We start from the raw sequence: 23,910 nt of genomic DNA, 5'->3' as shown, positions 1-23,910 counted from the left end.
AAAGTCATAATGGAGAACTGTAAAAAGGAGAAGAATCTAAATATGGCATGGAAAGACTACAAAAAAATTTGATAGTACCCTACATTCATGGACAAAAGAGTGCTTAAAATGTATAAGATACATCCTACACTGACCAGCTACATTACAGTGACCATGAAACAGTGGCATACCACTTTGCATTTAAGCCATGATAAAGAACAAATTATTATTCCAGGGATAAAAATCCAAAGGGGGATATTCCAGGGTGACTCTGTCACTGCTGCTATTCTGTCTTGCCCTTAACCCATTAAGCTGTCTACTTAACAGATTAGGCCATGGCTATAATTTGGCCCCTAGAAAACAACAAAGTGTAAAAGACTTCTCATCTTCTCTGTCGATGATTTAAAACTGCATAGCTCATCAGATGAGGAACTGAAAGCACAACTGCAAGTAGTGCCACCTACCTTTCACATCCCATCTAGACCATCTAACTTTCTCTATATTGCTCATCTCAACATTCGTAGCATAAACAATAAAATAGCCCAACTTCATGCTCTGTTAGATGTATATTTCTTCGATATCCTATGTCTCACAGAGACTTGGCTAAAACCTTCAACTCAGGACAATGAAATTACCCCACCTGGATATAATATACTTAGAACTGACCGCAAAACTAAAAAAGGTGGTGGAGTAGCAATATTATATAAATCATGGCTACAAGTTAGCTCACTTGATTCACATACACCCAATGACAGTAATGCTGAATTACTTATTACCAAACTGCAAATCAATGCCTATAAAGCCATTTATATAATTTGCTCTTACCTCCCTCCTGGAAACAACATCAATACCCTGGAAAATATCCTTAGCTGGCTTTCGACTAACTTACCACAGGAATCTATAGTGCTGGGTGACTAACAGACTGGACTAGCTGTATTGCAGCTAAGCCAACCACCCATCTCAACCTATATGGCTTCTCCCAAACTATTACTTCTCCAACCAGAACGCATAAACCTAGCCTCAAAGAAAGCACCTTAGGCTGTATTCTTGTTAACAGTCATCCCAATACTTATAAAACAGGTACAATTCCTGAGGATATCAGTGACCACTCACTCACCTACATAATTAGGCAAAGAACTAACATTCCCAACCCAACCTTTTATGGAACTACTCAGACCAATAAGTACTTTAATCCAGATAGCTTCCAAACTGAACTTATGGCTTGTGACTGGTCTCCCCTAAAATACCTCCAAGGTGAGGATGCAGTATTATACTTTAACACCAAATTCTTACAAATCCTGGACTCCCATGTCCCTACTCGTTCAATCAGAAATAGGACAAAGACTGCTCCATGGCTTACTAAAGACACTAGACAAAAAAATCAGACTAAGAAATAGAACATGGGCCAAATGGAGAACTACCACTAACCCAACAGACCATCATAACTTTAAACAGATTAGAAATGCTACCAAGAAATCTATACACCTTGACAAGAAAAACTTTTACCTTCAGCTCCAGCATAAACATCAGTATAATTCCCAAAAGTTTTGGTTGGGTATTAATAAACTAGTACAACCAGGATGCTCCAAAACACCTACCCCATCAGGTACCTCCCATAGCAATCCCAACCATATTGCAGACACCTTTAATACCTTCTTTACTGAAACGGTTCACTCTTTAGCCAGCTCACTAGCCCTCCCTGTAAATACTAGCCTGACTCCCACTTCAATTAACTTTCTTCCCTCATTTCACCTACAACCAGTAACCCACTTACCTCATTTGCCGTCGTCTTGGAAAACTTAAACCATCCACCCTCTCTGCTGACCTGCTACCTGCTGAATATCTACAAATTGCTGCTAAAGCAATAGCATATCCTATCTCCATTCTAATATACAGAACAATTACTGAAGGTACAATCCCATCAGTATGGAAAATCTCCCATATTATCCCTCTTCATAAGGGCAGTAACTCTACTGAACTCTCTATCGCTCAATAGCATTACTCTCCCCACTAGCAAAAATCATGGAGAAATGTATCCACCACCAACTATTAGACCACCTACTACAAAATAACATACTAGCAAACTGTCAACATGGTTTCAGGCCATTCCATAGCACCACCACTGCCCTCTTATCCTTTTCGGACTGTCTCAACAAACATCGCAGTAACAATACTCTTTCTTCTGCTCTCTTTATCGACCTCTCGAAAGCCTTCGATATGGTAAACCACCAGATACTTCTAAGTATACCTAAGTCTCTCTCTCTTGATACTCAGGCACTAAAATAGTTCAACTCCTATTTAGAAAACAGAAAACAAGCAGTACTTTGGGAGAATAACCTTTCCACCCTTCTTCCGGTTACCTTGGGCATCCCCCAAGGCTCCATCTTGGGCCCTCTCCTATTTTCTCGGTTTATCAATGATCTAAACATGAATACTCCACAAGCCACCTGCATACAATATGCAGATGACTCAACATTAATATGCTCTGCTTCATCCATTTCTGAACTGCAGTCCCTCACAAAAGCAACATTTAACATAGTTGAGAACTGGTTCCTCCAATGCTGTCTCCTCCTTAACCCCAAAAATACAAACTATTGTTCTTTACTCCTACACAAAAGTCCTCCTCCCTCCACTTCACTGTAACATCAAAGAATGGCACTGTCATAACTCCCGACCCTACCACCAAACTCTTAGGGGTAATTATAGACGACAACCTCACCTTTGATGCCCATATAAATACTACAATAAGTCAGTGAACAAAAACTAGGCTCTCTCTATAGGCTAAAACAGTTTCTTACTCCAAAAGTTAGAACTACAATTGCCCATACCCATCTTATCTCTACCCTCCTCTACGCCTCTCCCATTTATACTAACCTATCAAAAAACAACCTCAACAAGCTTAATACCTCCTACAATAACATTGCCAGATCTGCCACTGGATCCCCATTTAGAACCCACCACTGTCACAATCTCAAACAGCTAGGATGGCTGGAACTACCTAATCAGCTTCTCTTTCTCCAACTTATTACTGCCCACAAAACCCTTCATCATCCTAGCAATACTCCTATACTAACTACCCTCATCTCCCCCTACAATAATCTTAAAACCCTACGCTCATCAAGGAAACTTCTAGTATCCACCACAAAATCAAATAACAGGGCTGGGGACTCTCTATTCTCCAACACAGTAGGAAAAACCTGGAACCAGCTTCATAGCGAACTAACCTCCCACTCCTCTACACCACTTTTCAAAAAGCTACTTAAAACATACCTCAAGACTCACTGGCTTTGCCCTTGTACCAACCCAGACTAAAAGGCTACTGCCTACTACTCTCACCTTTCACTTTTCATTGTACTACTGCACTGCCAGTACCTCTTATTAACCTTACAGCTTATGTGCAGTTAGCTATCTTACTCTGTACTTCTAAGTTTTTCTACATAGCCCAACTTAGAGTTTTACCTCCTCTCTTAGCTGACAACAGTATGTATGAGTCTTCAACATCTGTATCATCACAACCCTGCTGTATCATAGTTTTCTTGCTCTTATATCAACTCAATCCTGCTATTTACTACACCACTAAAGTATTGCATCTTAAACTACTTTCTTATCACTCTATATTCATACTTCCAGTTATGGTATACTATTTCTTCCCTTTTTAATTGATGTTAAGTTCCTGATCTCTAAATCTATGATTTTAATTGCTCTTTAGTCTTGTAAGGATACTTTACAAGTTGTTTACAAATGTGTTCTAGAATTACAAATATATTGTTTTTATTGTGTTTATGTATTTTTATCTATGTTGGAGCTTTTCTCCCCGGGCCTCCACTGAAAATGGACATATATCCAATTGGACTAGCCCTGTCAACAAATGTAAAATAAAAATAAAATAAAGTAGTCAAAACTTTTTCAGATGATATAAGAATGGCACTTAGTCTTGATAAGTGTGCAAAACCAACCTTTAAAGCAGGAAAACTGCAGCAACAAGAAAACATCAGTTTGGGACAAGAATGTGATATAAAAGAACTTGAGCAAGAGGGAGTGTATAAATATTTGGGAACTGATGAAGTATGAACAAATGGGAATAAAACTTGGTAAGGAATATTTTAGAAGACTTAAATTAATCTTGAAAGCAGCATTAACATCTAGGTACAAAATTCAAGCTATAAACCAATTTGTTCTTCCTGTCCTAACTTGCAGTTTTGGAGTGACTGACTGGCCCCAAAACGTGTTGGATATCTTAGATAGGAAAACAAGAAGGCTGTTTCATGCTCACCAAATGATTTATTAAAATCAGTGCATATCAAGATTATATATTCCCCGTTCTGAAGGAGGTATGGGCCTCCTTGAAACTGATTACATGTATAGATCTACATTTGTGGGAGTGCATACATTTGCTGATCTCACAGGACCCAAACATAGCGAAAGTTATGAAACATGAGGAGAATAAATCTAACGACTTCTCTGCTTAGTCTAGTAGAAGCATATCGACATCATGCAGGAATGGAAATCAAACCAGAAATAGATAAAAATCAGGTGGCAAGTGAATGTGCCAAAAAACAAAAGAAAGAATATAAGCTGAAGGATCAGATGAAAAGGCAAGAAATGTGGAAAATGCATAAATATAGTTGCAAGCATAGAAAACTTCTGGAAGTACCTCATGTTGATCAGGATTGAGTGCAAGAATGGTTAAGGAAAGGCGAATTCAAACCAAAAGATGAAAGGTTAATATTGGCAGCCCATGACAGTAGGCTACACACACATGTTGGTTTACATAGTCCACTGAACATGTGGGAGAAACAGACAAATGTAAAGGTTTTGTAAAACAGAATTGGAAACAGTTACACACCTCGTTGCTGGGTGTGACATATTATTGGCAGAAGGACTGTATACTGCAAGGCATAATAATGTGGCAAAACTACTGCACTGAAAATTATGTAAACATTATGGTACTGAAGTAACTGAAAAAACAGTAGAAACACGAGTCACACAGCATTATAGAAAACAAAGTCTACATCACATGGGATCACCCATTACCAACAGTTCAAAAGATAGATGGAAGAAAACCAGATATAAGTGCTCCATGAAAAGAAGACAAAAGTAGCATAGATCATTGAAATCGCTACACCCAATAACTACAGTGTCTTATGTACAGAGAGAGATACACAGTCAAAATATCAAGATTTGCAGGCAGAAATGACAGCAATGTGGCAAAAAGATGCCGAGACAGTTCCAATAGTAGTAGGAGCAAAGGGTATTATAAAAAAGGATCTACAATTGTATTTAGATACATTACCAATACATGTAACTCTATAGAAACTGTAGGAGGAGTCATTACTGGGAACATTACGGGTGGTACAAAGAGCACTTTTGTCTGACATCAAAGACTGAAACAATACTGATTTCATGAATTTTAATCGTACTTTGACTTAGGAATGGGGTCCATTACCACCATAGTAATAGAAACCCAAAAGACTTGGAGAAATTAAAAAGGCAATTAGCAATGCGCATTTTTCTGAATCCTAGGGAGTATGCATTAAATTGCATTTTGGATTACATGATTTTGAATTTCTAGTTTCAGTAAGTTATAATTTGGGAATATATGTGCATTCATTTTATGTTTCAGACGCTTTTTCATTCTTGAGGTGTGAAACAAACTAGTCAATATGAACCAAGGTAAGTATGAGTTTAAATGTTGCTGTGCATTCCTTCCTAAACATAATATTAAAAAAAGAAGTTATGTCTTACCATGATGTTCCATCTGTGTTGTTGATCTTCATCCATTCATCAGTGATGGGAAGTTGGTCCCCGGAACCGAGCCGGCCTTATATTAAGCTTACGCCAGCCAAAAACTCTCAAGCTAACCTTTTACCCATAGTACCCTTCTCCCTGTCACCTCAGATTGAGTTTGCCGTTTATCAGTAAAGCAGAGGCAGTTTCTGTGCAAGTGCCCTAACTCAGCACTTGGATCCAAAGTATCCCCAAAGAGCCTTTGGAGGGGGACGGAGGGTGAGACGTGATGAATGGATGAAGATCAGCAAACACAGATGGAACGTTATGGTAAGACATAACTTCTTTATCTGATGTTGCTAATCTTCATCCCATTCATCACTGATGGGACAGAGTCCCCAGCTACCTGTTGTTCCTTGGGTGGCCCTCATGGAAGAATATTCTTGAGGACCACAGAACCAGACCTAGTTTGTAATGAGTAATAAAGGTATGAGGAGAAGCCCATGTCGCTGCTGCACAGTTATCGTCCATGGAGGATCTAGAATGGAAGGTTACAGAAGTTGCCATTGACCTGGAAGAGTGAGCTTTGATTTTCTGTGGTACAGGCTTTTTCTCATGATGGCAAATGTAAAGTATGCAATCTCTAAGCCATTTAGACAAGGTTAATTTAGAAACAGAATTACCCATTTTAAGGCCAGAAAAGGAAATGAATAGTTGGCCTGATTTATGCATCGTCTTAGTCCTGTCCAGATAAAATCTCAATTGTCTGTGTACATCCAGTGAATGCAGACAGTATTCCCCTTTGTTAGTAAAATTTGGGAAAAATACTGGAAGGTCAATAGTTTGATTAATGGAGAAATCCGAAATGATCTTGGGAAGAAAGGTAGGGTTCGTCCAGAGTGATACTCTGTTTTTGTGAAAAATAAGATAGACCCGATTAATGCATAGAGCTCTGAAATACATCTAGCTGATGTGACGGCGACCAGAAAAAGGGACTTCCATGATAAGAATTTGATTTCACATTTGGCTGCAGGCTCGAAGGGGGGTTGAGTCAATGACTGAAGGACTAAAGTGAGGTTCCATGGTTCAATAGGATGTTTGATGGGAGGTCTGATGTGAGATGCTCCTTTTGGAAAGGTTTTGCATAACCAGTGAGTAATCAGGGGAGAATTTCCAAAACCATTATGAAAGTTTGAAATAGCAGCTAGATGAACTCATATGGTAGAGGCTGCAGCTCCATTTTCAAAAAAAAATGATAAATAGTGAAGAACTACAGTAACTGGAACCAAATAAGGATCTAGTTTTCTCTTCTTAGACCAAATAGAAAATCTCTTCCATTTGTCTAGACAGAGCTTTCTGCGGGATGGTTTGTGTGAGGCCAGAACAATATCACGTACTGGAGAGGAAAGATTATCCTGCCTGGCGATTAGCGGAAGTAGAGAAACCAAGCTGTCAGCTTAAGACTGATCAGGTTCGAATGGCTCAACCCTTGGGGGTGAGACAGCAGGTCTGGAGAAGGACCCAGAATCCATGGTCGGCATAATAGGTGAGGCAGTAGGAAAGGGCACCTATACTTGTCGGGGCCAATACAGGGCTATGAGGATCACTTTGCTTTTCAACCAAAGTGCTTTCTTCAAAAATTGGGGAATCAGAGGAATGGGGGAATAAGTGTACATAAGTCCCATGGGCCAATCATGGATCAGAGTGTCCCTCAGGGACACCCACTGCGGGGGAATTAGGGCGAAGGAGCTGCTGCATTTGTGGTTTGAAGGAGAGGTGAATAGGTTGCCCCAAGGCTGGCCCCAGCAACTGAAAATTTTTGCCGCTGTGCTGGGGTTGAGGGACCACTCGTGAGGCAGGAGAATACATCTGCTCAGCTTGTCTGCAATCACATTGGAATCCCCCGGGATATGAGTTGCTATCAGAAAGCAGTTGAAAGCTATCACCCACTGCCAAATTCTCATGGCCTCTCGACACAGTGGGTAAGACTCGGTTCCTCCTTGTTTGTTGATATACCAGACTATAGACATGTTGCCTGACTGAACTGCGATCATCCCAGAAGGAAGAACAGATTGGAATGCTTGAAATGCTAAAAGCACTGCACTCAGTTCTAGAACATTGATATGCAAGTTGGTCTCTATCATGGACCATGTTGCCTTGGACTGTCATACCCTAAAAATGCCCCATACCCTATCAGGGAAGCATCCGTGGTCACAGTGGCCTTGGGTTGAGGTGGATGGAAGGGGCGACTCCAAAGTTCTGTCTCTGGCCTCAAACACCAAAGCAGGTCCTGTTTGCAACAATTGGTTATTAGCACCTGAAAACAGAAGGGTTGACGGTTTGGGAACCATTGTGATAACAGAAGCCATTGAAGTATTCTCATGTGAAGTTTTGCGACAGGCACTATTGGTTTATGGATCCTAGGAGTTGAAGGATTTTCCATGCTGAGGCTTTGTTTTGGCAGAGTATCACCCAGAGCCGAAGTCTCAGTCTTTGTAATCTGTGATGAGGGAGAGATACTAAGCAGGAGCGGGTGTCAAAAACTGCTCCTATGAACTCTATGGACTGGGTCGGAGTGAGGTTGGATTTCTCCCAATTTATTGTTATTCCCAATAGACACACCAGGGAAAGAGTGTATTGCAAGGCTACTACCAATTGATGCTTGGTGGGGGCGGTATGGAGTCAATCGTCCAAATATGGAAACACCCAGAATCCTTGCAGTCTCAAGTGAGCTGTGACTATTGCCATGCACTTAGTGTACACTCTGGGGGCTGTAGAGAGTCCGAACGGCAGAGTGCGAAATTGGTAGTGATTGGCTCTAAGCTAAAAGCTAAATAGTCTGTTTGTCCATTTTGATGTGACAGTATGCATCCTGGAGATCCACGGACCACATCCAATTGCCATTTCCCAAGAATGGGAGAATGAACTGAACCGTGACCATCCAATAATTTCATTTGGTTGACAGATTTGTTTAAATTGCTGAGATCCAAAATTGTTCTCCAGTCCCCTGTCTTTTTTGGCACCAAAAAGAACCTACAGTAAAATCCGGATCTGCATTGGTCTGGTGGGACTGCTTGGATGACTCTTTTGTGACACAGCTTTTTTATTTGTATAGCTGCTTCTTCCCTTTGACTGGGTGGAACGTTGGGAAGTCGTGTAGGTAATTTTGAGTAAACAGTGAGGGAATGGTGTAGCCTCTGGTTATAATCTTCTGCACCCAATAGAAGGAAGTTATAGATTTGCCAGGCAGTGTGGTGCAGAGAGAAATGTCTCCCAACTGCTTCCAGAGGAAAGCAATTGGGCTGCTCTTCAGGAGCGCTGATAGGACTGTCCAGAGAAAGAATCTCTGGGTCCCTGGTTACTCAGGCCTCCTCTGCCATGGTAGGGGCGTGTTCTAGAAGAGTTATCCCCTCTGCCCCTGGGGGTATACTCACAATGTGTGTCACAAAAAGGACCCTGAGACTTTTTGTGCCACAACTTTCCATTCCTCTGGTTCCTGGAAAAGGAGCGCTGTGGAGTGGAGAAGCATACACCTACGGCAGACAGGGTCTTGCCATCCTTTTCACACCTGGCTAGAGTGTGTCCTGCACTTTAGGGCCGAAGAGGGAAGAGGCTTCAACTGGAGCATTCAGGAAGGAAGACTTAAAAGGGTCCGCAAAAATCACGAAGGTGTATCCAAGCATGGAGTCTCATCACCATCCCTGAACCCACAGCTCTGGCCGCCCTTCAGTTGCATGTGATATTAACCTCATGGACGAATTAGAGATGGATTCAAGGGTTGTGAGCTGCGAGGCTACTTTGTCACTTACCTCATCAGACACCTGTCCTGTGAGAGTTCCACAGAGTTTGGAAATTAAGTCTCTTTGGAGCCTCATAAAAGACGCCACATAGTTCAAGGACCGTACAGCAAAGGTCAATGAAGCAAACACTCACTTTCCTAATCCTTCCACTGCCCGGGACTCTCTGTTGGGTGGGTGAACAGTCTGACTCTCTTCGGCAAGTTCCTTTTTCGTGACCGCCGCCACCACCATAGCATCAACTGGTAAACTCTTAGACCAATGTGGGCTCTTCTCGGGAGGGGATAGGATTTTGTCTGGTCTCCTAGGGATCAGCTCCACAGAATCAGGATTCTTCCAAGCACGCTGAACCTCGAGTTGAACTAACTCGTCTGCAGGCAGGGTCACCCAAGAGGTAGATGGTCGGGCATGGAAACCCTGCAGAAAGACAGACTCCTCGGAGGAAGGGTTGGTGGACTTTCAGTCACCTCTCTGTTTCAGCATTTCAAGGATGTCTCTGAAGGAGACATCATCAGGAAGTGACCATGGGGACCTTTCCCCTTCATCATAATCCATATCCTCAGTCAAAGACTCCTCAGGGGAGTCTACGTGCTTCTTCTTGCACGACTTCTTCCATGGTGGCTCCTCAGTGGGAGCTTCTGAGGAGGACTCTAAAGAAAGGGCGCCCTGCAACAGGGTTTTCTGCAGCTCTTGTGCCCGATGTCACAGGGCGGTGTCTTGTGTCAGCTGCAGCTCAGGGGGAATGGGTTTCTGGGGTTCTGATGTCAGAGGAATGCTTCCTGAAGCAAGTGCCCTCTCCATCGCCCAGAAAGTGAGCCTGCCCGAAGAGGGATGGGAGCCCGGAACCAAGAAGGACAACCGCAGAACCAGGGTCACATCCCACTCTGCCAAACCCGCCTCCGAGGGAGGAACCTCAAGAAGGATCAGTGCCGACTGAGCCCCTGGCAACATGGATGGAACCATAGATGTGCTTGGAACTGTACTCGGCACCGAAGAACCAGCAGCCCAATCCTGAACTTGAGGAATGTTCGGTGCCGAAGATACCAAAGACCAAAGGGATAGCTCCAAGGCCATAGTAAGGTCCACTATTGGCACCAAAACAGAGGGTTCTGAAAAGGACATCAGAGCTAGAGACTATGAAAACTGTAAGGTCAAAGGAGAAGAGTATGATGGAGTCCTTGGACAGACAGTCCCAGGTCCGGCAAGTGGATGGGTCTTAGACTGAGTGGAAATCCCCCCTAGCTGTCAGCAGCTGGTCCACAAGGTGCAACACATCAAGTTCTGAAAGGCTCCTGGTGGATCTAGTGGATATCCCTGATGGGGAGTCTGGTCACTCTAGGAAGGGGCTGGGGGCTATATATTTGTCCTAGAAAGGGGTCCACCGAAAGGGAGTATTGGGTCCGTGCACTGGAGTCCAACAGCACCTCTGTCTCTAGTTTGTAGACAGGAAGCAGTGGTGTCAGAATAGGGGTAATAGGTACTGTAGATCGGCTCGGTGCCAAAAGGGCACTTGGTACCGGAAAAAACAAGGATGGCTCAGTTATTGTGGAGCTGAAGTTATAGGTAACAAGGGTATGCTCGGAGCTGAAGCAGCACACAGTGCTGAAAAGGATAAGACAGTTTTCGGAGCATCAAATGTCGGTGCTGAAATAGGCGCCAAAGGCGATAAAGTAGTTGACAGAACCAAGGTCGGTGCTGTAGCAATAGGCCTAGGTTCCAGAGACATCTTTGGTATTTTGAGTGAAGAGGGTACAGAGTGTGATCTTTTCCTGTCTTTTCTGGGATGGGGGGAGCCCTCCGTTGGAGAAAGAGCCTCTGGAAAAGGGCATCTTTAGGAGGCCCTTCAGAATCAGCTTATTTTTACATTCATTTAGCATGTGCTGACTGAAACCTTTACAAATAGAACATGGGGGCTGCACCAAGAGATGGGGCACCCCCAAACAATATACACAATTATCATGCAAGTCACTGTTAGGCATTTTCCTACTACAAAGTAAGACGCTGCTTAAAACCAGATGTAACTTTCTTCTCAGACATAATGAAACTTCCAGACACTCACAGACTGTAAGAAAAAAGGGAGCAAAGGAGTTTTTTTTTTTTATGTAAAGATAAGGAGAAAGAAAGAAAGAAATACCCCAAAGGGTAGGTAGAAAGCCCGTACCACCAATGGTATCAAGATTACCAAAAGATAAAAGCATAAAAGGGCTATTGATAGACCACAAAAAAGTGAGAAATGTAAAAGGTAGAGAGAAAGAGAATAATACACTCACTAAAATACAAACAGTCAAAAGGTAAAAAAAAAGTTGAACTTGTCTTGACAGCTGGCTTGGACGTGGTTTTATGGCAACGTGGCAAAGGAGATCTGAGGTAACAGGGGGAAGGTTACTATGGATAAAAGCTTAGCTCGAGAGTTTTTGGCTGGTGGGAGCTTGATATAAGGTAACAACATCAGATCAATGAGTAATCTCTACACATAATTCAAACTACTAATGTTAAACAGATAATGAAGTTTTTTTTTTTAATTTTGCTTTTTTTCCCCTGGAGCCTGAAATATTCAATTTAACACAATGGATTCAGATGGATCAATATGTGCAAAGTTGGTCAGAAGTTCAAAGCAGCAAAGAGAAAGATGCCAAGTGAACACTAGTATTCATTAGTTTTAGCTCAGTAAAGGTGGCTATGAGAAGCTCTATGCTGGCACAGCATTACACAGCTGTAGTACCAGCTAGTACATATTGATACTTTAAAGCTTTTTGGGGCTCATTCTGTTGTATGCACTGCATGCTGTTCCTTACTGAATATGTGACTAATTAGTCCTGATACTTTGCTCGAAATGGAGGCAAGTATCAGCCACCATAATAAAAAACGGGTCTACCAAACATGTTTGCACAAGATCTGCAGTAAAAATGGTAGTCCAGCTATAGACACAGGGAAAAAAGATAATAACAGAGTAAGAAAATTATATAAGGAACTGCATCCAAAAGACAGTGCTCAATAAAGTCAGCAGAAGTAGTACACTGACTGGAAGTGGATTAAATGCTTAAGGCCACCAGTATTCATATGCACCTTAAAATTAAGTGCATACTCACTGAAAAGTTATTAGAATGTGAACTAATATAGCTTACACTTGGATTACTGTTTGCCAGTGATCTCAATATATACCCCACCATATACATTTCAAAAGTTTGCTCTTACCATGTTCACATTTGAAAGACTCATCAACATTTTCCAGGAAAGACCTCAAGGCACTTTGAACCTATAAAAAAAATCAAACAAAACCAATGTACTATATTTAGACAGAACTCATAAAGAGAAAAAATACATTTGGTATAACATTGCACATGCAACATTCTGAAATTTTGTGACTAAAAGAACAAAGAAAACAGTATACAAAAGACAAGCAAATATCTTAAACAGTAATGCAAATAAGTGCATTACAAAAATGAAAAAAAATCACAAAATATAAGAGCTTTCACTCTCTTTAGAAGCTTCCTCGTTGAATACCTTGATCATACTTTCACTGCAGATATTTATAAGTTAGCCACAAACTGCTGCTGCATACCAAAGCACTACATCTGTTATTTCTTTATTTGTTCGCACAGACGTTCCTCATGATTATTTTTTAAAGATAATGTCAAGACAGTGCAGTAAGTTAATTGTTGTCACCTACTGTAAAATCCATCTCTGCATGCAGAAGCTATTTTTAAAATAGGTTGCTTTATCATAGTAAAATCCATTGCTTCTGCTTAGCAAACTTTTTTATTTACTAAAAGTTGTTTTTAGCTAAGAGATAGAAAAACACATGTTTTCTAGTGTGTACTGTGGTGGAAAATAGTTTTTGCAAGAATGGGTAGCCATGCTTCTTCCACAAAAGGCAGTTATGCAGTGGATTTGAAAGTAGTCTTCTATCAAGAAAAAGTGGGAGGTTGGCAGAATGGTTAAGGTGCTTACCTTGAAGAGACAAGGTGTTGGATTTGATACTCACATGGGGTAATTGGCTACGCTTAAAATGACTCACAAGGACAGTTACGACTTATACTAATCTATGAACTATGACTTCTAACAAGTTTGTTTCAATGAAGTAAGTGCAAGTAAATCCCACAATAAAATGTTTTTTTCTTATGTGGGATTTAAATTTTTTTTTGTCAACTGGTGCTCAACCATACCCCTTGAAATCAAAAAGGCTTATCTAAACTTTTGAAGAATTTAAGAAAAGCTACTATTTCATAAATATCTTAGACAGCTACCAGTTCTACAAGGGACATAATTTGGGTATAAGGAAAAGCTTGAATTTCAATGCTGATTATTACGTTGCAGCACCTATGGAAGTCACTACAACCACTAGTCTAATAGTTTCCTTAAGTCTACCTATTTAAAACTTAGTGGAGAAAAAAGGTTTTGCAAACCTTCCCTCTGGATTTTGCTGAAATTACACAATGGTTCATGGCTTGTCAACCTACCACCAGATATTTTTCATTAACAACAAATGCTCATATTTATCTATAAGCAACACTTGTCATCAGCATTAAAAAGGTAACGCATATAAAAGTACTCACCATATCAGCTGATCTTTCAGGGGACCCTTTGTAGGAGACAGACTGCCTAGACACATTTTTCTTTTGCCTTTGTGCATGCTTCTTCTTAAAAATATGTGCTCCCATGCTCAAGGTACACATTCCCTTTTATTTCATACATGGAATGCCTGTATAAAGGTTAAACAGCATACGTGCCCCAGGATCTGTTCTTGACCCCCAACTTGAAGACAGGCTTGCAACTGAAAAAATAAATTAAGAGTGTGATGACTTTGTCACTAGTAAGCCATTGGTGAATCAAGTTATTAGAGAGGCAAGAAACTGATGGTGCTGGGTGGAAAGATTAAAGTGTGGCCAACACTGATTCGCCTATTCTAGTGAGAGCTAGCAATGGCACTGTGGTAGGAGGTGTCTCCTAATGCAGGCTGAATGGTAATATCCCATTACAACATGTGTATTTACTGGAATGCACACTTTTAACTACACAAATACTCATAAAAGCATATGAGTGCTGTCTATAAAAATCAGTATTTTAAGAATTGCATCTCATAGTACAAACGTAAATGATGATGGGAACTATTGGGTATATATAGAAGCATAGCCCCTTGCATTTATAAACACCACAATTTCTCTAGAAGTGGCCAGATGCCAGCAGTGGGGATTAGTGCTAAAGCTATATTACTACTACTACTACTACTACTAACAACAATTTTATTTACATATGACCCTGTTGCCATTATGCAGCAGCTGGAGCATCCCAAGCAGGGGAAGCAGAGGGAAGGAATAATGCACCCACTGCAGAAGGTCCTCAAGGAGTTAAACTAATATGTTAAGTGCACACATATATGTTATATCTTATTTTAAGGTGTCTGTGCAGTGGGGGAATATCTGCAACATACTAGCTAAATTCCAAGCACCCACAAACACAGTAAACACCATAGCATACAATGAGCTATTTACAAAATCTCTGTACAGTCATATTGATAGCTGTATAGAGAGTTCTGTGCCCACTCATATTAAGAATAAAACAAATTCAAAAGACAAGCCACTCTGATCGAATCACATCATCAATTGGTTATATAACAAGAGAAAAAAAATCTTGGCCAACTATAACAGGAACAAAGTCATAAATACTAAAAGCCCCTGACCAATCTAGACAGGCAACTAAGAGGGCTAATTAATACTTCAAAAGCTAAATTTGAATAAAAAATAGCTTCTCAAGCAAAGGACAACCACAAAGCTTTCTAAAGGTATGTCCATAACCTCTGAGGAAATACATAATGTGCAGAACGTATTGTAAATGGCATCACTCACACTGAACCAGCAGCCAATGCCAACCATTTGGCTGACAGGTTCAGCTCAAATTTCTCCCTCCATTCCCCCAATAGTCCAAAGGAAATACCACATAACACAATCCCCCAATCATTACTAGGGAACAGGTCAATAATGCACTTATCCAAGGTCAAAAACACAGCATCACTGGGCCTGATAGCATCCCGGGATGTTTAATAAATAGCATGAAACATGACCTCTCTGTTCCACTTGAATCACTTTTCAATATAAGGCTTCAGTCAGGTTTTGTGCCTAAGGAATGGAAGATGGCTACAGTTATTCCCCTCCACAAAGGAAGTCCAACCACTTATCTGGGTAATTACAGGTCCATAAGTCTTACTAGACTCACATGTAAGACTATGGAAAGAATCATCATGGACATAAATGAGGACATAGGTAACCTGCAAATGATGAACCTGTCATAGTTTAGCTTTGTTAAAGGGAGGTCATGCCTATTAAATCTGGTGGACTTTTTTGAAATGGTCACCAAAGCATTAGATGAAGTAAGACTGTGCACACCGCTTAGCTCAACCTGGTCAATTCTTTTGATATAATACCCCACTCAGGCATTATAGACACGCTCACTAATTTAGGTAGAAACCCTTTTATCACCCACTGGATACCCAACTGGCTCACTGATAAGACCCAGGAATTCAAAAGAAGTGAGGCCACCTCCACAAAGAGGCCAGCCACTAGCAGAGTCACCCATGGCTTGTTACTGGGCCTGCTCCTTTTTGGCATCTATTTGTCTGAAATGGAAGCAAAAGCTGAAGGTTTATGGCTGACTAAGTCTGCAAATGATTGCAAGCCAAGGGTTATCTTCAACTTCCCTGCAGGCACTAGCATTCTTCAAGAAGGCCTATCTCTGACTAACAAATGGTGCCAAAGTCATGGTCTTAAACTCAATGCTAAGAAATGCATAACTGTACCCTTTAGGAAGTCAACCATCTCGGCTAAGTACCATGTTGATAGTATACCCCTAATAGTCAACCCAGTGGTCAGGGATCTGGGTATGCACTTAGACAATAGCCTTACCTTCGACCACCATGTGGCCACAGTGCTTTTATGTCGGGCAACTTATAAGTAACAGCATGACATCTAGGTTTCAAACAGCTCATTATCCCACTATACTTCTCCCTTATCAAACCAAACAAAGTACAATGCTCACTTTGGTATGTACCTGACCAGGCATGTGCAGTAACTAGAACAACCTCAGAGGTTCCTTACAAAAAGAATACAAGCTGTAACAAACTTACCTTATCTACTCATTCTCCTAAAGATTTCTAAGGGGTGATGTATGTCTGGCTTATCAGGCATCCACAACTCCCACTCTCATGAATCTCCTACATATTCGTAAGTCAATGAGTAATAGAAATACAAAATCTAGGGACCTGAATTTTGTCTGTGACTTAAACAGAACATGCTGGAGAGAGACAGATGTGTGTCCCAGAGACTGTCCCTCCTATGGAACAGGCTTCCCATTCATGTGAAGCTGAGTTCACCTATCACCCAGTTTAAGCACAACCTAGATCAGTGAATGGAGAACAGGAAATTTACACCAGGCCTGGCATCCATGTCACTTATGGAGAGACGTAGCTTATAAACGCTTGGCCCTCAATGTCCTATTTGGATATAGCCTTAGAATAGCTTCCCAGGTCAATAACCTAGTAAGAGTCTATGACTCTATGAATCTATGAATATGCAAGAAGCATCCATTTCCTTGATGAATTGCACTGTCAGTGCAGTGATCAAGGGAATATTTGCTTTCTGGTAACAAAAGATAATACAACTGGCATTCCATCTGGTTGGGGACTGCTTGATAACTGCAATCCCCTTTTTACCATGAGCAATGAAAATGAACAGCTTGCCTGTCTGCCTTTGCTAATGAACCAAGTGCAAATAAAACTGTTAGTTATAGTGCATACATAGGATATGGCGTAATCAGCACACAGTACAGATAAAAACGGTTACTGACAGTGCGTCCTCAGGATATAGAGAAACCAACATCTACTTTTTCTCTTCAGCAACCCAAAATAAAAGTGGAAGATAAATAATTTGGTTAAGCAATAACTCAAAAACAAGTTTCAAGAAAAATAAGGATTCATCAGAAGTCGACAGTCACAACAGCTTGAAACTCAGAAATCTTCTGGGATGAAACAATGGATACCAGAAGTATAGCTTCTGGAAGAAAACTTTAGCTCTGCTAAACCCGCCAGTTCATATGGCAGCTATAGCAGTATGGTAATTATGAAGTTCAGGTCTAAAGGCAGTGCTGGATTTTCATTTCATTGAAGACCAGATAAGTAGGATCTCTATCCGAAACTGTTCCACTAATCTCTGCTGGGCAATCATGCCTATGACAAAATGGGCAAAAAAGTATCTTGATCTGGAATGAATGATGTCTACATAAAAAGATGCCTGAAATGGGCCAAGCAATTACAAACTGGAGACAGGATATTCACAATAAAGTGTAGTGGTGCAAGTAAACTTACCAAAATTGCAGACATTCAAATGATCACTGCTGCAGTAACCTTAGCTATAGGGACTTAGATCCTGAATATGATACAATAGCCAGCTTGTTTCCAAAGCTTAAGGGCATCTTCCATGTGCCCAAACCATTATCAGCTCAAGAAGGGCACCAAGCCCTTCACAGCTTTTGTGCCAACTGAGAGAGGGTAGCCAGAGGCCTGACAGAGGTCAATGCTAGGAAAATAAAAATGAAAGTCCTCACTCTGGCAGCAAAAACATAAAAAATATGGGGGATGGAGGGAGGGAATGGATACTGCAGCAGTAATCATTCAAACATCTACTGTTTAGGTAAGTTTACTAACACAAATGTACTATGTTCATTGTTTGATAACTGCTACAGTATCCTTAGCTACATGACTAGACCACTTTAGCTTATACTGACTAGGAGGAAGAAGATGAGGGTCTAGGAGCCCCTGGAGAATGTACCTTAACAAAGCCTGCTCTAGACATGGAAAACGAATCTGATTTGCAGTGTTTTGTAAAGGTATGTACAGAGGAACAAGTTGTTGTCTGTAGAATATTTCACCTCTTTCCAAAAAGCCACAGATAAAGGCAAGGCCCAGGTAGAGTGAACCTCGACCATGCCTGGAATTGCCTTATTGTGGTTGGTATGACAAAAGTTAAAAGCATAAGACAACCATTTGGAGATGATCTGCTTTGAGACAGGTTCTCTTTTTTTCTTACTTTAATAAGAAATGAATTACTAATCAGAATTTATGAAGGTTTTAGTTCTGTTAAGATAATATCTAAGATGTTTGTGGACATCCAAACTGTGGAGAATCCTTCCTTCCTTATTTTTTTGTTCTCCAAAAGTCGGGGAGATGGATAGTTTAGTTCAAAGTAAACTCCGATACCACATTAAGCATAAATGAAAAATTGTTAGCAAGGAAACCATATTTTTGTGGAAATGAGATAAGGTTGACCCTCCATGAGAGCATGTAACTCAGGCACTCTTCTTGCAGAAGTCAGCTCAGTAAACAAAACTGTTTTCCAAGTTAAGAACCTCAATCAGCCTAATGAGCTGGATCAAATAGAACAAGAGATATTTTTTCCAAAACAAAGTTAAGATAAAAAGAAGGAGCCACTTGTTTTCTAGAAGGCCTGGTATGTAATTATTCCTTTGAAACATATTTAACATAGGAATGCAAAGAAAGGGAAGGATCTATGGTCAGACATGCTGAAATGTATTATAAGTCTACCTTGACTGAGAAGTAAGAAATGCCAGAGGATAATAACTCGCACACATATTGTAGAACTAGAGAATACTAGCCATAAAAGTGTCCTGGTTCTTGTCTTGGCATCAACAGATATACCCCAGGGATTACCTCAGTGTCACTGCTCAACAGAGGCACAGCAAAATAATGGGTATAGTTCCCCATACTAAAGGGGTGGCGTAAGCCACAAAACTATGGGCTAGGCTTGTAAATGCCCTCGGGCAGATAGCCTAGTATGAACCTATGAACCTATGAACCAAAGTTGTGTAAGTAAACTTACCATAATAGCAAATGTTTGTTTGTATAGGAGTGATGTCCTGCTAAGGATATAACAGCCAGCTTCTAAATCTTCAGGGCTCCCTCCCCATGCAAAAAGCATCAGTTAGCTCAAGGTGAGCTGATTGAAAGACAAGTTTGGGCCCCTTCCTGCCAACAGAGAGAGAGAGAGAAAGCGAGATAGAGAGAAAGCGAGATAGAGACGCTAAGCCCAGAAAGGACAATGCTAGGAAGAATTAAAAAATAAATAACCACACCATGACATAAACAACACACCAAAAACAAGGAGGATAGAGGGAGGGAGTGGCTACTGCAGCAGTGATCATTCGAACATCTACTGCTATGATAAGTTTACTAATGCAACTGTACTATGTTCATTCTAATACTGACCACTGCTGCAGTAGCCTTGGCTACTCATTGCAGTAGCCTTGGCTACATGAGTAGATTACCCTAGCTTACTACATATGGGAGGTGGAAGAAGAGACAAAAATCTCCTAGAGAATGGTGCTTGCAAAGTCTGATCTAGACCTATAGAAGGAATCAAGCTTATAGTGCTTTGTAAAAGCATGTACGGAGAACCAAATTGCCGCTTCTAGAATAATACTAGAATACAATCCTTTCCAAAATGCCACAGATGAAGCCATGGCCCTGGTAGAGTGGAACTTGACCCTGCCTGGAATAGGTCTGATGTTGTGGTGAGTGTAACAAAAGGTAACAGCTTTAGACAACAATGTGGAAATTGTCTGTTTTGACACAGGTTGTCCCTCCCATTTACCTTCACCAGAAATGAACAATTAAGATCTAAAAGATTTAGTTCTGTCAAGATAATACCACAGCTGCCTGTGGACATCCAATGTATGGAGTATCCTTTCACTTTAATTTTTGGGTTCAGGAAAGAAAATGGAGAGATGGACAGTTTGGCTTTAAGTAAACTCAGATACCACTTTAGGCATAAAAGAAGGATTAGTTCTCAGAGAAACCCTGTCCCTGTGGAAAATGAGTTAGGTTTGATGCACCATAAGAACTTACAATGCACATACCCTTCTTGCAGAGGTCAGAGCAATCAGTAAAACTGTTTTCCATATTTGACAACCTCAAGTCAGCCAGGTTTAGCTGGCTCAAATAGAGCAAGTGCTAAGCTTTTTTTAATGAAGAATTAAGATCCCAAGGAGAAGCCACAGTTTCAAAAATATTTTGACATAAGAATGCACTGAAAGAAGATGATCCATTGTCGGACATGCTGAAATGGCCAATGAATGAACTTTGATAGAGGAGTAAGAAAGACCAAAGGATTGTAACTCACAGAAATATTGTAAAACCAGAGAGCAGCTAGCCTTGAATGAGTACTGGTTATGTTGCTGGCACTAATTAACTAGAAAACCTTTTCCATTTGCTTATATATGATTTTCTAGTAGCAGGCTTTCTTGCCTCCATTAGTATTTGCTGCATGTCTTCAGTAAAGAGGTGCCTAAAGGGAATTAAGACCCTAGCATACAGACAGTCAACTGAAGTGACTGGTGTCAGGATATAAAAAACACCCCTGCTGTTATGTGAGAAGATCCAGTTTGTGAGGAAGCTTCTGGTAATTGTTCCTAACCATTTCCAAAAGGGAGAACCATGGTTGCCTGGCCCCGAATGGAGTCACCACAATAATCTTGGGGGATTCCAAGTACCCTGGATATTAGTGGAAACAGTGGAAAAGCATACAGTAACATTACTATTCATGGAAAATAAAAGGCATCTGTCTTTCAGGCCTTCCTGCATGTCTCTTGATGCAGAATCTTGGCAGACAATTGTTCAGAAAGGAGCCAAAGAGGTCTAACTTGAGAAACTCCCCACAAATGGTTCAAATCTTGGAAGACCCCTCCCCCCCAATCTAGTTTCCATTCACGAGGGTCTGCCTTTATCCTGCTCAGCTTGTCTACCACACAATTTTGCTCTGATGTAATACAGGATTCCTGCTGAGTGAGACTGTGTTGTGAAGCTATATCTCAAGCTGACATGGCTAGTATGCAGAGGGGGTATGACCTGGGTCCCATGCTTATTGCCAGTTGCCTGTTTATGTACCACATGACTGTGGTATTGTCTGTAACAACTTGAAGAGGTTACGGGGACCAAAGATGATTTTGAGAGTTGAGTGCTTTGATCAAGGCAAGCATTTCTTTTATATTTACGTGCTTGCATCTTTTCTTGGTGTCACACACACCTTGCACTTTCATCCCTCCTGAAACTGCTCCGCAATCAAAGTTTGAGGTATCTGTGGACACTGACTGCTTTGAAACAGGGAAGAAAAACGGGAGACCTTGATTTACGGATACCTGTTGCCTCCACCAAATCATTTTCCTTCTGACAATCCCCAGCACTGGTATCTTAAAAGACAAGGATCTTGGCAGAGCCGAATCAGCCCCCCCATACACCCCCCCACAGCCATTCCAGAGTCCCATTACTTGGCTATTTCTCGCCATTTACTATAAACACTGTTCAAAGCTCTCAGTGTGCATACTGTTTTCTGCTTTACTTCTACAATGATTACTTGGTTTTAATTTAAAACATATTTCAAATTTTAGAAAACAAACATTGACAGACATTTGCTAAACAAAGCAATAAAGTCTCATAATGAAAACAGGCTTAGCATTAAAACTGCTCTGCCCTTGAAATTCACATTCATTGAAACAGCAGTGAAACCCATATTCAAAGAAAATGCATATGGCCAGTGGCGGATAAAGTTTAACTTTGGGCTATCTTCAAATCATAGGCCTCTTGCACACATTTTTAGGACCATGCATACATGCATGTGTTCTTTTCATACACCTTCCTGATTCCTTGTATAATACAGCACCACTTGTTAGAGCATGTTTTAAATTTGTAGTTTTGAACATTTTTCCAGTAAGCAATGAAACAAAATGTATTAACCAATGATGACAAAACTGCCCAATTCAGAACATTTCATCAATAAAAGTCTACTCAAACTTATGTCATTACAATCCACCAGTATTAGCAAATATGTAAAAGTCACCTGAATAATTCCACATTAAAAAGATCTGTAACTAATAAAGAGGTTGCTGCTAGCAAACAACTTTATATTTCATTCAGAGTTTAATCTACAAATTCAGTGCCTGCTGCCCTTCAAGAATAAATTTCCTACATTACATTAAAAAAGGTAAACTGGTAATATTGCAATAGGGAATGGATGGCAAACAGACAACAGGTTCATAGTTACTAGGAATCTCCTCCAAAGGAGGGCATACTCAGAACTGCAATACCCCACCCCCTTAAAGCACAACACAGTAAAAGCAATCTACATATATGCTATGGCAGTAGAACCCACAGCCTTCTGCATTAAAAGCAAGTATTCTACCTGTTGTACTACTAACAATGCTTTGAAATTCTTTAGCACAATAGTGATACCATTTGGTGAACAGTTGCGCATTATAAACAGACATACCATGAGCAGCAGTAAACTTCTCTTCCCCTGAAGTTCTCAATTCCTTATAAATGTACTTCACACTAAACCATGCCTCTCAACCTTGTAGGACAAAAAATCTGGACAAAGCCAAAATTAATGGGGGACAAAGGCCCAAAACTAGGGACACGTTTTAAATATTGCTTGTATAATCTTAGAAAGTTGCCAGAATAAAAGGTTTGTCTTACCAAACATATTCTAAAGGATATAAAGATTGAAAATTAAATGACTGTCATTATTTAGTGAATTCAGTCCTCGCTGATTTGCCAGAAAACCACACCTCTTATGAAGAACAGACCTAAAATATGACACAAAAATCTGGATGGTTGAGAGCTATGCACTCAAATCCTTGAAACTGATTTTTTTAGCACCTTGGTGGTTGGGTAGAGGATTCAGGCTTTTGTTTCCTGTAACTAGGGTACAGTGTTTGAGTCTTAGCAAACTAACCACCAGTTATTCCCAAATGGGGTATTTTACACACATACCCACACACCCACACTCGCTTGCTGTAGAGGAAGAATCATTTTTGCGGAAGCATCAGTAAACATCCGTCCAAAAATGAGTCTATATTCATTCCAAAGCAGCAAAAGAATGGAAGGAATGGAACTTTAAATTCTATATGGAAAGGAAGAACAGAAGGTATGTGCAACCATGCACAGATACAGCAGGTATGTGCGACTGGACACAGAAGGCATTCTTAAAGAAGAATATCCTTAAAAACAAAAAGGTATATTTTGTTTTTGTAATTAAAAAAGGAAGTGCGACAGTCCCTTGGCAAGCAGGCGCCTCCCAGCCAGTGGGCCCTAGGAAACTACCTTGGTCTCCTAGTGCTGGATCTGGCTCTAGGTCGTGGTGCTGGGAACAGAGAAACTTCAGAGACCACTGTATGTTTCTCATCTGGAGTCTTGCCAGGGGTATTATGAGAATCAAAAAAGACATGAGACTCAAAATCCTGAAACATTCCCTAACCTGTGACTGAAGTCCGAGTGGAAAGCCTTAGAAATAGATCTATATTTAGATCTATTTTTTTCTGTATAAGTAACACACTCCAAAATATGGTG

The 23,910-nt window shown here is 40.7% G+C and overlaps 1 protein-coding gene across 4 annotated transcripts in view; it reads right to left on the bottom strand.

The window, feature by feature from the left end:
• Positions 1 to 23,910, bottom strand: part of EFCAB5 (EF-hand calcium binding domain 5) — a 1,692,224-nt gene that overhangs the window by 1,258,091 nt on the left and 410,223 nt on the right. For all 4 annotated transcript variants that reach the window (XM_044054470.1, XM_044054473.1, XM_044054471.1 and 1 more), the window contains one exon: positions 12,699 to 12,759. In XM_044054470.1, coding sequence (XP_043910405.1) covers positions 12,699 to 12,759 — 61 coding nt within the window. The remainder of the gene's footprint in view (positions 1 to 12,698; positions 12,760 to 23,910) is intronic.

This window comes from Protopterus annectens, chromosome 13.part0 (genome assembly GCF_019279795.1).
Source record: "Protopterus annectens isolate FY-2018-M chromosome 13.part0, PAN1.0, whole genome shotgun sequence".
Lineage (NCBI taxonomy): Eukaryota > Metazoa > Chordata > Ceratodontiformes > Protopteridae > Protopterus > Protopterus annectens.
The sequence above is the reverse complement of the archived record's forward strand: the minus strand, read 5'-3'. Positions and strand labels throughout refer to the sequence as shown.